This window comes from Orbicella faveolata, unplaced genomic scaffold, assembly GCF_042242905.1.
Source record: "Orbicella faveolata isolate gen_17 unplaced genomic scaffold, um_ofav_v1 contig_2, whole genome shotgun sequence".
In the NCBI taxonomy this organism is placed as follows: Eukaryota; Metazoa; Cnidaria; class Anthozoa; order Scleractinia; family Merulinidae; genus Orbicella; species Orbicella faveolata.
This window is the reverse complement of record NW_028301547.1, coordinates 9,510,001-9,524,763: the sequence shown is the minus strand read 5'-3', so window position 1 is coordinate 9,524,763 and position 14,763 is coordinate 9,510,001. Positions and strand designations below refer to the sequence as shown.

The window sequence follows — 14,763 nt, the reverse complement described above, 5'->3', positions numbered from 1 at the left end:
TATTTTTGTGTTTAATTGATTGTTAGGTAAGAGCAAACATCAAATCGTCATATTTGTTATTCTGGCGGTTTTTTTTTCTCTCACTGGAAATGACAAAATAGGATGTGACGATTTTGGAGAACGATTTTGATGAATACACCAAGACCACTTTATGTGACCCAGTAGGGAAATTGCGAGTCCTTAGGTCAGCGGCGAAACCCTTGTTAAATTTAATTTCTGTAATTTGCAATTTCCGAATTTCTGAATTCTTTCTCAGTGCTATTTTTAGTGTGAAAATAATTACTTCTCGGTACAAAGAAGCGATTTGGTTTCTGTTTCTGTTTTAGGTAGAAACCATCTTTAAATTAGTAAAGTGACATAAGATTGATGTTAGATGTTGTGAATCAATATTTGACAGTGCTGCAAAAAAATGACGATTTTGTGCTTTTGGAGAAGTCGTGATGGGTATTGACGAAGCAAAATATGGCTCTTAACTGGACTGGAAAATCATTTCGAATCAAACCAAATCTCTTTTTATTATAGCCTTGGTAACGATTATTGCCTTGGTAACGAAATTAAGTGTGTGGTTTTTAGAAACTCTTCAGTTTTCTCTCTGATGCAAAATCATTGATATCGAAGGTTTCAGGTCCAATCTCCACTCCAAATTATATCATACAGTCAAGCCTGTATTAAGCGGACCTCACATTAAGCGGACACCCTTAATTAAACGGGCAGCATACAGTGCAAGTCCCATTTTTCTTTTCCCACATTCACTGTAAAACATAGCTGTATTCAACGGACACCTCTGTTAAGCGGACGCTGACACCTTAAACTTGAGTTTTACGGTCATTTCTATTGTTAGAAACCAAAAAAGACACTGGAAAAAAAATGCATGACTTTTTTTGTCCACGTTTTAGCAGATCGGTCCTTTAAGTTTGCCAACAAACTGAGCTGTAACAGAAATGCAATATTTTGTTATTCGGTTTTGTTTTTATAGAACTCTTGTTCTTGTTTGATTTAGTAAACTTTTACATGATTCGATCAATATAGAAACTGTTACAGTATACTTAAAACGTTTTACCTCATATACTTGTCATTGTTTAATTATGGAAATACGGTATTTCAGAGTTCTTAACCGTTCACGAGAATGCTATTTGACCCTTGCAAGTCTTTTGATACTGACGAATATTATATGACCCTTCTAAGAAGAATTCTGAGGAAACCTGTTTTCAACGGGACACCCTGTATTAAGCGGACACTAGCATGGGTTCCGAGGGTTTCTAATACAGGTTTGACTGTAAGTCAAATTATTCTCTCATTTCGATTGGTTCCAACCTATGATCTATCAGAGGATAGAAGCATAGATGACGTCAATATAACAAACGTTTTCCCTCCGATTTTTCTTTTTAAGTTTTGAGAATTTTTTAATATTTCACGTTACTGGGCAAAGGATAAGGCAGAGAAAAGTCTTGTGGAGGCTATGAACAGGTACGAAAAGCAGGAAGAAGAAAGAAAAAGATATTTCTTTTTCATTAGACTCGAAAAAAATACTCCACAGGTTTCAGCTGGCAATTGCAAGACTGAACCAAACACAAAATTGGTTTCAAAATTATTTCGAGGTAAGAATTTATTGCTTTGCCTAGAATTGAAGAAACCTGATGAGCGAAATGTTTATGAGATGAATTTATTTAAAATATTCAACTTTTCCCAGTCTCAAGAAACATCACAACACCACTTCTTAAAATAAACACATAATCTTGCTTTAGGATTCGAATGTTCCAGTTCGTTTCAAACAGCGCCCTCGTCAACTATCACGCTTTATCAGGAGCCATAATCGGGGACGGAGACCGTAAGCGCGCGCCATTTCAAGTATTGGGGTTGTCCCCATGATATGGGACAATAATTCTATTTTTAGAACAAATTGTGCCGTCACCTGCGGCACACGCGCGTACATGCTGCGAGGATTTTTGCGGATGTCGCGCGGGGGAAATGGCGTCCGAAAATCCCGAAATGTTTCATGTTTTTGCCCCACAACTCAACGCGTTTACGTCTGTTGGAATTTTGTTTAAGTATTTTCGTCGTAAGCTGCTCCAGTTTGAGTGAAGTAAGACAGTGTCGAATTTAGGTATGTTCCGCTGTAAGCTTATATATATCGCTGACCAAGTGGTGTTCCGACTGATGCTTCTTTTACATGAGCTGTACATTACTCCACTTTAAATTTTACATATGTTGAAGATTAACAACTTTTCCATTACACAGCAAAACACTAGCTGGATATATTTAGCTCATAGCTCCTCTTGCCACACGCTTGCGAGGAATTTGTCAGTCTATCGCGACCGAAAAGTAAAACACAATAATTGCTAGTTTGAGTTTCGCTTGAATTGTAAGCAACGCTTGATGTTTCATCGAGGCTTAATAACTTTACGTCCGTAGATACTGCTCAGTTTTATTCGTGTAAAAATCCAGTAAATTCTCTGTTGTCGATGAATGAGAGCGCCCGCCGATGCGTGTTTTGTACAGTCAGTAAACATGACAAATTGTACTTCCGCCGCACTTTCGTGTGAAAGCGTACATCGAACTCAAACAATAGCTCTATAGTTTTTAAATATGTTTAAGATTGATAAATGTTTGAGAACATATTAAAAGCTAAGCTGAAAATATGTGAATAAAGCAGAAACAATCAGCAAAGTTACGATGACGCTTTCTTTAATCAACTTGGAATAACGATTTCGATTTTGTTGATCGAGTTGTCAAAACTCCTTGTCTATTTTCATTTTCGCAGTGTAAAACTTCGCTATGCTTATGTTGAAGAAACACACATGATGTTAGTAGCCTTTTTTGCATTCGTGAAATTTGTTGCAGCATCTCAGCACAAAAGATAACGAAAGAAATCTTTGTCAAGATTTGTTGACAATTGAAAACACCGACTCGGACTTGAAAGTGCACGAGCTGCACTATGCAAATGAGCTAATTGTACGCGTCAGACTTTCCTTTCAAAAACCTTTGCAAACTCACCAAACAAGCAGAGACAATAAGAAACCATCAAAACAGGTTTTGGTTATGATTAAACATTGTCTGAGAAACTCACAATTTAACTCGATACCAGAGTAGAGAGTTTTCTTGCTATATTCTTAAGCATACGCGTAAGCTTACAACTAGCGTGAGCAGATCTTATTATTCATTCCCAGCGCGAGATTGAAGTCTTGTTTTCGACCCTGAAAAACCCACCTTTTCCGTTAGCTCAGAGCATAAAACTACATATAAGCGCCCTGGTTCGTATTCCCTGCCTTATTCCCTGCCACCACGGTGAAAAATACGCAAGAGAATCTCTCAACTCTCACCATTTGATCACGCAACGTGACAACATCCACGCGAGAGCCCCTGACATGTGCGTGAATCCGCGCGGATATATGACGTCAGGATGGCGCAATTTGTTCTAAAAATAGAAAAATTGTCCCATACATAGGTGCCCGCGAATCCCGAGACTTACGGTCTCCGTCCCTGATTATGGCTCCTGGCTTTATAGAATAATTCAATGAATGGGCGCGCCCTGATTGGTCAATCAGCTATGGTTTATTGTGCCAGTAAACTCATGGAAATTTCGCGTGTCTTCTCAATTATTATATAAAGAACAAACACTCGAAGAATTCGTAAATCACTCGCCTGCGGCTCATGATTTACGAATTCTTCTCGAGTTCTTCCAACATCCCGCGTGGTTTATCAGCATATAAACCATACAAATTTGAGGGCTATTGCTTAAAACGAAATCAGTTAGAACTCATAATCAAATTGTTAAATAGAAACACGCTTTTAAACAAATCCGTGCGTGTATTTTCTTTGGGCTATTTTCTAATTATCTATAAAACTCAGTGTAGGATGCTGTCCCTCTAGACATCTCAACTACGGGTAACTGGCAATGGTCATTGGACACGAAATTACACACGGATTTGACAGCCCAGGTAGTATGATAATTATATAGATTGAATGTAAATTAATTTGAAGATTTTAAGGAAAACGACCACTTTTTTAAGTTTAAAAGACATGTTTCGACAGAACTTCTGTCATCTTCAGTTGAATGAATGATTACAAAGCAAGTTGAATAATAAGTAGGCAAAAATGCTAATTAAGACAAATAGTAACAACAGAACGTGAAAAGGTGTAAATTAAAAGGATAATTTTAGATTTACATGGTGTAATTGCTGATTGAGGCAAGGTAGTTCTTTTTGAATATGGATAGCCTCCTTTATCTTGAGTTGAAAGCTGGTAGTGGCGTGATCTAAAATATGAAAGCAGTCTATTGAACCAACGTTCAGGATTCTGAAGATGTTTGAAGATGTGAGAGGCCCTATCAACGGCTGAGTGCTCACGTACGCGTGTGGAAAAATGTCGGGAGGTTTCGCCGACATAACAGGCATTACAGCCCGCACATGTAAACTTAGAAACCACACGTGAACGAAGCCCGCCGGGGATAGGGTTTTTCACACCAAAAAGGTTACCTATCTTAAAGGAAGAAAAAACTAATTTGATGTCTAAATCATTACAATAGCGCTTGATGAAGTGTCGAATCTTCTTCTGAGTGATGACAGAAAAATGGCCTATGTACGGCAGCTTAAAGTAAAACGTGGGCGAGGTGGTAAGGGGGTAGCCCCGGGGACAATGATTGCTATGGGTCCCAGTGATGTAACGGTTAACCACTTTTTCAATTAAATGGGCAGGGAAAAGGTTCAGTTTTTGAGAATTTCAGTAAGCTTGGTTATATCCTCGTGTAACCCCAACCAAGTGTTGTTGATCTTGTAGGCCCTGTCAACAAGAGTCCTAATGAGACCTACTTTGTATGAGTGCGAGGTGAAGCTAAAATAATCAGTTAATAACCCAGTAAAGGTTTTCTTACGGTAAACCCTAGTTAGGAAGGAATTAGTGTCACTAATATCAATAAGAACATCTAGAAAGGGTAATTTGCGATTAAGTTCTTTTTTCATAGTAAACCTTATGTTGGGGTGCCTAGAGTTAATGTAGTCAAAAAATATAACAGCATCGTGCTCCGAGTGAAATAAACAAAAAGTGTCGTCAACATACCTACGATAAAATAAAATTTTAGAGTATTGAAAATTTTCCAACCATAATTTTTCATGATGTCCCATAAAAAGATTGGCTAATACGGGAGCAAGGGGAGACCCCATGGCCACACCGTCAATTTGGTCATAGAAAGAACCGTTAAATAAGAAATGGGTCTGGGCGGTGGCTACAGTGAAAAGGCTTCTAAGTTCAGGTTTACTTAACTTAAGGTCAGGATTGCCCTCGGAAATGTAATTGACCGCCAGGTCAATACATTCCTCAAGAGGTATGTTAGTAAAGAGACTTTCCACATCGAAGGAAACCATAAATTTACCAAACATAGATAAAGATTGAATGTCCTGTACAAAAGTAAAAGTTGCTGTAGCACAGTGTTCAGTTGGGATGTGCGGCGCCAAAAGATTGCATAGATATTTGGCCAGGTTATAATTGTAGGTTCCAATAGAAGACACGATGGGGCGAAATGGCGGAGTTGAGTTAGGTCCAAAATCCTTGTGCTTTGGACGGAGAATAGCATGTCCAAAACCTAACACTGGCAGAACCAACCACTCGGAGGGTATGAGCAGCTAGTGTCAAGGAAGCCATGAAACGAAACCAGCCAGTGTCAACGTCCGTATCATTATACAAAGCGTGCCAATCAGATCGAAACAAACTAGGCTCGACTTTCGCAAACACATACATCCGTACACATTTTAAACACACGAAAAAAATAAACAAGTGATCCCTAGCCTGGTTGCATGCAATGTTGTACCATATTTGTTGCAATAATTTGGCGTAGATGCAGAAAACTAAAACTAAAATCATCTGATACGGCAGGAAAATGTAATGGAAATTGTGAAGCTAAGGGAACTTGGAATTAGCACCTAGTACCTTGATTCTTCGGACTAAGGACAAGGGATCATTTCCACGGAGTACGCTCATTTCCATAAAGGGGGATCATTTATACGGAGGGGGTCATTTCTTTGTAGAAGGCACATTTCAATACAACAGGATTCTAGTTTTAGGGAAAACAAGAACCATTACACAGAGGAGACGATTTATTTTTCTACAGAGACGGCTTTGCCTAGTTATGTCAGGCACTAGCACACAGTGGGCCACCGTGCCAAGTTTATTTACGATTGATTCAAGTATTGAGAAGCAGGAAGGTTTCTTGCCAGAGGAAATAAAAATAAAAATGGTCGGTTTTTCAAACAAGAAAGCAAGTACTCGACATTTCAAGAAAGTCTTGAAAACGACTTCTATGAAAATGGGCAACCAAACGGGTATTGATAAAATTTCCCACTGGTCATTTAACACGTAATTTGCGATAATCGGTATTGACATAAAGTAATATTCTGCCGACAAGGAGAACTAGGTGCGAGCGTAGTACGCGAATGCTCATGGTTAGACGTTTTTAAAAAGAGAGAGTTGAAAAACTTGTGACATTCTATGGTGAGCCTTACCAAGCGCAACTTCGGATAAGGTTTATTTTTTTGGTTTTAGTGTTGTGTAAATTTAACAAATCGAATCTGGTTTAGCGTTGTCTGTACTCTTATCGACAACGATATGCGTCATCACAGCGGTCAAAATGTTGTTGTTGATTTCAACTTCAAAGAAAGTGTTTATTTTTCTTTCTTTCTTTTTTTTTTCAGTGAGTGACCAAGAGCGTCACAAATTGACGCGAGCAGCGTTGTCAGGACTCTCATCGACAACGGCAAATTAGCCAGTCAGATTGCGAGATTAATAGCAATTGTGGTAAAAATTCTTCCATGCTGTTGTTTATATAATAACCTTAAAACCCCAGAGCTAGCGCCACCTCATTTGGTCGGGGGTACACGCTCGCTATTATTCCTAATTAGAGTTTTTTGGGGTTTACGTGTCCGGCTTTGGTACACGTAGGATGTTATTTGATTTATCTTTTATCCACTTTGTTGTAACCTTTTTGTGTCAATTAAAACATATTTTGGGCCTGGCTGACCATCGCGCCCATGCCTCAGAACCTTTGATTAAGTTCGCTGGGTAGCGAAGGAAAAATAGGCATTGTATCAACGACTCAGAAATATTTGGAATACGGTTCATTTGCAAGGAGTTCAACCGGGTAATTCATTATGGCTCACCTTGGTAAAAACACTGAAAATTACTTGCAGGAGTGCGGATGGGCTGGAAGGAACAATCAACCAGGTACATGCTTACTTTTGGTTAATATAATTGACTTCCGGGAGCTCAGTGTCCGTAGGAGAGAATGTTCATCCACCATCATAATTAGTGCTCCATAAGATTAGTAGTTGCCAAAAAAAAAAAAAAACGGAATGCGAGAACCTTTGTTATCAACATTGACGCGCCGGAATGTTTTTCCTTTTTACCATATTTTTCATTTATTTTAATTTTTTTTTTTATGTCTTGTTTTCCTTTTTAATTTATCTATTTTTAAGGGAGGGGCGGATGTACAGGGCTTGATAGCAGGTCACGGCTAACATTCTTTTGGTCTGTCGTCAACTTTGTGACGACAAAGCAAAAGAATGGCTCCCCACGCAGACGAAAATGCTGCTGTTGTTTGGGTAGGGCCGGATCTAGGCAGACTTGCTATCGAGTTCCACGTGACGACGAGCCACAAGCATGCCACGCAAGGAAATCTAGACCTTTTAAGCTTTCATCTTTTGATTATCAGGGATTTCATATTGCTCTGCAGTTGCCTAGACGTTGCTAAAAGCACAGTTGGAACCAAAATCGCGAGAAAAGATTCATTTTAATGTACCCCGGGTGTGACATGGAGGAAATGTCTGTGTTCACCTCCTGAAACGTGTGAAAAGAGAGAAGTCGTCAGGTAGAAGTTCAGAGAAAGAACGAGGCAAACGGAAGTGACAAGAAAATGGCAGATTTCCCATAATAAACTGCTCCCGGCAAGGCAACAGGCCTTGAAAACGAACGAGCATTTCCCACCTTTTTATAGCTTTGGTGATGTAACATTGCGTGCTTGTCAAGCTATTGCCCCGATATCGATTTCATTCTTCACAAGAATAGCCTGCGGGGCACATGGCTTGGTGTGTACCAATGAGTTAGCCTGTTTTATATTAGTACTTTTTTTATTTATTTATTTTTTCTAACGAGGATTAGCGTATATCCCAGTCATTGTGGACAAAAGAACTATATTGCATTATTTCGTTTCCGTTAGTTTCAGCGCAATATGTCTTGGAGAATAACTATTCACCTCAGATCAGTATGCTGAACATGTCGTTCTCGCCCTCGTAACTGTTAAAGGTTTCTTTGTTTATACAAAGCAATCATTGTTCATTTTATGTTACTTACTTAGATCCTGGTTTATCATGATATCGCCTTTACTGTTTTTGCTAGAAATAGTCAACCTTTAATTAAGCCTTTTATTCAATCGTTTCCCAGTCAAAATTACCCGAAATCGGTAAACTACGGTGGCCCACAAGTGCACACCAAATTTAAATCACTCACATCAAATTCAAATCACTCACACCGAATTCAAATCATTCACACCGAACTCAAATTACTCTCACTGAATTCAAATCTTTCACACCAAGTTTCACAACACCCACACCAAATTTCACAACGCTGACACCAAATTCAAATTTCCACACCGAATTTTAATCTTTACACTAAATTTAATATTCTTACATGCACCACATTAAAATCTTCACACCAAATTGAAATCTTCACACCAAATTCAAATCTTAACACCGAATTAAAGTCTTCACACCGAATTCAAATCTTTACACCAAATCGAAATCTTCACACCGAATTAAAATCTTTACTCCAAATTCAAATCTTCACACCGAATTCAGCATCTTCACACCAAATTCAAATTTTCAACTCTTCCGGTCAGCGGTAACGTGTCGCCTAAGATCCTACTTCATAGATGGCAGATAATTAAGCCCAGCAACAAGCAACTGACTGTTTTAAATAAGGTTCAGTACTATCAGTTCATATTTTAACATTGTTTCACATTTAGAAGTTTCATATTTTGTAAGCCAATTTGCTTTTTGTTCCTTTGATATTTAATGCTATGAAATGGTTGGCTGGCATCTGTTCTACAGTTTTATGAAACATCAATTTGGGATCTTTCTTGGATACTTAATTTACTTTCCACACCCGTCTGCATGTACTTGTACTGTTTAAAGTGAGGTTTCATAGAAAGTATTGCTATGAACATTGAACGGAACATTGTAACTGAACATTGGAGTAGTAGCGTTTGTCCATAAGATTTCTGCTGTAAATGTTCTTAGGGAGAATACATCTACAGACTCTCAGTTGTGGTATCTTCTTGTAAGTTGTTAAGTATTTGGATAAAGAGGCCTTAAGGAATACCGTTTTGTTTAGCCGCATCATGTAGATAAACCATACAAAAACCTATAAAATTTAGTTGCCTTTTAAACAATTTTCGAATTGTTCTATTTCGTATAACTTTATCAAAAATATGAAATGTTTTTATTAAAGCTACCCTTTATATTGCAGTAACAAGGCATCCACTAGTAAGTTGCTTCCTCCCCCAGAACTCATTCTCGAAGACTGGAAGAGATAAAATCACCAGCTGATTTGTTTTGCCACTAGGGGATGTGGAGTGGGTTATCAATAGTGTTATACATGTGGCCACAATATGTTTTCTCACTGCCTACGAGCTTTCAGTTGATAATGGAATCAGCTCAACCTACAAGCTGTTCAGTGCATAAGACATGAATAATAATGCTGAGTGCTTCATATCCTGAGCTCTGTTTGCTGGACAACAAAATAAACACAAATCCTCAACCTCGGGTATTGAGTTTCTAGCTATCTGATTGCCTCTCAAACCTCAGTTAATTATATGGAAAATAGCTGGCTATGTTTTTTTTTTTTAATTTCCATTGCTCGCCGCTTTGTCACTCAAAATATGTTTACAAAATATAACTCGGTCATCAAATAGAAAAGCATTTTATCATCGAAGCAAATAAACTTTACCGAAAAGCACAAAGCTCAATAACAAACAGTTACTCTTGGATACCTTTAGATGCTACTAAAAAGGAACATTTTTCACAGCATTAACAAGACGTTTACGCAAAGATCTGAAAACCGACAAACTTGTCCAGAAAATTCAGTAACCCTTTTTACACCTTAACGCGAGCTTGTGGAATAATTGTTAAGTAAACAAGCCATGGGCTAGTGCAATAATGGCTGCAAGCAAGGGGCTTGGCTCCTAAAAAAACTACAGATATGGATTGATTGTACATGTATGCCTATGAGCAAAGGCCCATAGCAACGTCAACACAAAATCTGCTAACTTACACTACACTCTGCTAACTTACAGTACCCTCAATTCAACAATTAATTCAACAATTAACTATGAAATTATGATACTGCCTGGCAAAGGTGAAAGCAACACAAGTGCAAACGATAGGTAGGAAAATAAAAAACGGTAAAATAAATTTGATAACACAATTTGCGTAGTGTCTCCAGAGATAAGCATGCAAATGTTTAAGGGTAGTTGATTAACGTATAATTGTAGAGTCCCTGCTCATGACCCTAGTCAAGTGAAAAATCCATGCAATAGCCTATTAACATCTCAATTTCTCAAAATAACGATAAATCTTTGAAAGTGAAGAATGATCATCGCAGTTAATTTTCCAATTTAAGCAATTGGAAAGAAGAAGCCTGAAAAAAAAAAAAAAAAATCAGGGCTTCAACAGGATTCGAACCCGTGACCTCCGCGATACCGGTGCGATGCTCTACCAACTGAGCTAAGAAGCCACACATTGGGAGCGATTGGTAGATGAAAGTGAAGAATGATCGTCGCAGTTAATTTTCCAATTTAAGCAATTGGAAAGAAGAAGCTTGAAAAAATAAAATAAAATAAAATAAAAAATAAATAAATTAATTAATTAATGTGCAGTGGCTTAGTGTGGAAAATTAACTGCGATGATCGTTCTTCACTTTCATCTACAACCGCAGTTCATATATGAATTATTTCATATAAACTTCACGTCATTTCAGTCCTGACGGGAAGATATGAACACAACTAATTGACCTCGCTCCCAATGTGTGGCTTCATAGCTCAGTTGGTAGAGCATCGCACCGGTATCGCGGAGGTCACGGGTTCGAATCCTGTTGAAGCCCTGATTTTTTTCAGGCTTCTTCTTTCCAATTGCTTAAATTGGAAAATTAACTGCGATGATCATTCTTCACTTTCATCTACAACCGCAGTTCATATATGAATTATTTCATATAAACTTCAGGTCAGATAAATCTTTGATCAGGTTGAAGACATAAAAATGTATTTTGCACGGAAATATTCCATATTTTTCCCTTTTAACTGTTTGTGTCCCTTTCAGTGAGATGAGATGCAGTAAATGATTTTCAAGTCAAGATCCTTTCTCAGCAAATACAATAAGAAGATTGTAAAGAGCGAGTCCCTCCCTCCAATCACCAGGAGGAGTTAATTCTGCAGTATCAACCACATAATTAAAATATTCTTGAAAATCATTATGGCATTCATCAGAGTTAACGTAATTCTCCAAAACAAAGCAGCATTGCTCCTCTGTGACAGGATGCTTTAAGTATTGAGCTGAATGCAATTCAGGTAGGTAGTAGAGCTCATCTGGTCTTCCAGGGACTGTTTCATGTCATGACTTGCGGATCAAATGAGCATTCCAATGACCCTTCACCATGTTTAGGTCTCGCTGGATCGGACTAGAAAAACAAAACCACAAACATTCCATTTGGAGATCATGCCCAGGCGTAAAAACTGATTGCTCCATTAGATCTTTGAAGAAGTTTATCCACCATGTTGCCTTACTCCGTCGATAAAATGACCACCATGCTTCTCTTCTTTGATTATGTGGTGAAGATCCATATAGGTGACTTTCTATGTCAGCCATAAAGTAGCGTTGTGCAGCGGCTAATAAACCATTTTCAGTTCCACAGTCAGTTCGAACTTTTCTAGGACATCCTTTATTTTCTGTTACCACACCCAAATATGATCTCGCCACAATCATTGGGTCGTTGTTTGTCCGTGATACCCCTAACCAGAGTACTTTACGACTAAAGCCATCGATGCAAGCATGGATAGGAAATCCATAAGGTTTGAGTTTATCATAGCCGTCCGTATGCCAACAAAAGTTTGGACCTGGGTTGACATAGGTTCGCTTTTGCAGTCGGTGTCTACGTCTCAACTCACAACCATCCGGATCCATCTCTCTTAGCAATATTTCAACCGAACGTCTTGGAATGGTGAAACCCTCGCGACGCAATGTGTGCCAGCCGCTTCTATAACCAGATAAACAACCAGGCCTATCAAGCTCCTGCTGTATTCTCGCTCTAACGTCTGTTTCATCAAAATGGGCACCCCTACGACGCTGACCAAGGGACTTGTATCTGTTCATCGTATTCGTATCCTTGCCTGAAATAATATTTATCAAAAGCTCCTCCTTATCGAGCCCTTTGCCACAAAAGGAGCAGTAACTGTCATCAGGGAAAATAGTTTCAAAAAAAAACTCACAGGTAAGAGATAAGTTCCCCGACGCGGAGCCCGCCATATTGCGTTGATGCGCAGGTGGGCTCAGCTGCTGACCAATCTGTGATTCGTTCGGTGTACAACTTTCAATTTGGTGTGAAAACTTGAATTTGGTGTGAAGCTTCAATCCGGTGTGAATATTTGGATTTGGTATGAAGATTAAAATCAAATGCTGAGATTTTAATTCGGTGTGAATATTTTAAATTTAGTGTGAGTGATTTGAATTCGGTGTGAGTGAGTTGAATTCGGTGTGAGTGATTTAAATTTGGTGTGAATAATTTGAATTCGATGTGAGTGATTTAAATTTGGTGTGAGTGATTTGAATTCGGTGTGAGTGTTTTAAATTTAGTGTGAGTGATTTAAATTTGGTGTGCACTTGTGGGCCACCGTAGGTAAACAGATATCTTTTTGAGATAAAAACACACTGTCTTAAATTTGCAAAACGTACTTCGGATGACCATTGAAAACTGTGTTGTTATCTCAAAGTTATATTTATTTCTTGTCTGCTAGTAAGTAAGTAAGTAAGTAAGTAAGTAAGTAAGTAAGTAAGTAAGTAAGTAAGTAAGTAAGTAACAACTTTATTTACAGAGGGTAACACATAACAGTAAGAAACTGACGAACCAGTGGCCCTCTATCCTAAGTTACTAGTCTGCTACTAGTCCGCAATTTCTTTTTGTATTATTTCTTACTTTGTGTAGCGTATTCATTAAACCAAGCCTCGAATGAAATCTCTTCGTCTCCACGTTATTCCCGTCCGATACAAATCATCTTGAGAGAGAAGGACGTAGTTGCTATCAGTGCGTTATCGCAGAAAGATAACTAACTGCTTCCAGTTATTGCCGTAACCAATGTTTGCTTTGTCTTATATTTGCTTCTGCCTTGTACAGTTTTGCTTTGCCGGTCTCTCCTTGTTTCTTGCCTTCTTTAACCATGATTAGCCTTAGCAGATTTATTTATAAACTGGCGGTAATCAAAGCCTTCATTTCAGCTGACAATCAAACCCTTATTTATAATTTTGATTCAGTCGCATCATTGATTATTGTTCGTAGTATACTCCAGACTTCAGTCAGCATTCACACCTCTTGACCTTTCATTTTTGTTTTTTCTCATTTTGGAAAGAAATTGAAATTCTTGTTGCTTTCGTGTTTTATAATTTTAGTCACACTTGAATGGCTGGGCTAAATAACACACTTTAATATCATGGGTGACAAATTACTCCTTAATTTTGGCGCGAAATTTTAGCATTAATTTATAATTTCACATGTGAAATTATAAAATTGCCATGGCAACATCTCTTGTATCTCGATCAGTGCCAAGATGGCGTCGAGATTTAAGACGGTGACCATTAAAGAAGTTACGGAATTAAAAGAAGCGGCAGAAAACTTAAATACGTGAAAGAACACAATTAACTGGGTGAGGGTTTTTGAGAAGTGGTGTGACGAAAATAGCCTCGAGAGATACCTGGAGATCACGATTCTTCCTGAGCAGTTGGATGAGGTACTCGAGCGGTTTTACACCTTCGTGTGTAAACAAGACGGAACCTATTACGAACCTGGGTCCCTAAAACAGATTATCCAACCACACAGTCCGAAAAACGGTGGTCAGAAAGCTGAAGGCCAAGGGAGTTCCAAAATCCGAAATAATAACAATAAGTGGCCATCGACAAGAACAAAGCGTTGAAGCCTACGACTCCGGGAACGAAGACGACCAGCGACAACTGTCTAATCTAATCATTGATGGCAAAGAAATCCACTTTAACCAGACAACCAGTCAAGTTCCCCTTCAGCTGCTAATCCAGTCCACTGCAGTGGTGAGCAGTGGCCACGTCTACAATTTCCACAACTGTAATGTGGTGATAAACCAAGGACATGCCGGGCAGCCTAACGCTTCGTGCACAACAAGCCGTAATGTATAATTTGTCCACAACCATGCTCCTTGCAAGCTCTGAAGGTTTTTCAAATTTGTGCATTTTCGCTTGACTTTCATTTAGGCAAGTTTTCTTAGACCATAAAGTAAATTTTTAGTGATAATTTCACTTCAAAACAAACCGTCAAAACTTTATATGGCCTCGTGCAAAATTTTAGTTTTAGCTCATTTCAACGGGCGCCGTTGTCATTTCATTTATCAGTTCATGACGAATTAGAGCCAATCATTTAAGAAAGATTTGACAGTTGCCTTAATTTTGAAACATTATGAACAAGCACGAAGAATTCGAAAGGTATTTT

At 38.4% G+C, this 14,763-nt stretch overlaps 1 protein-coding gene across 1 annotated transcript; it reads right to left on the bottom strand.

Annotated features, from left to right (window-relative positions):
- Positions 1-11,638: 11,638 nt before the first annotated feature.
- Positions 11,639-13,000, bottom strand: LOC149111889 (uncharacterized). The gene has a single exon (XM_089290111.1). The coding sequence runs from the start codon at positions 12,558-12,560 to the stop codon at positions 11,649-11,651; it is 912 nt and encodes a 303-aa protein (XP_089146237.1). The 5' UTR covers positions 12,561-13,000; the 3' UTR covers positions 11,639-11,648.
- Between the last annotated feature and the right edge of the window lie 1,763 nt (positions 13,001-14,763).

Excerpts from the sequence above, each read along its gene's own strand:
- LOC149111889 (XM_089290111.1), bottom strand. The coding sequence starts at position 12,560 with ATGGCGGGCTCCGCGTCGGGGAACTTATCTCTTACCTGTGAGTTTTTT.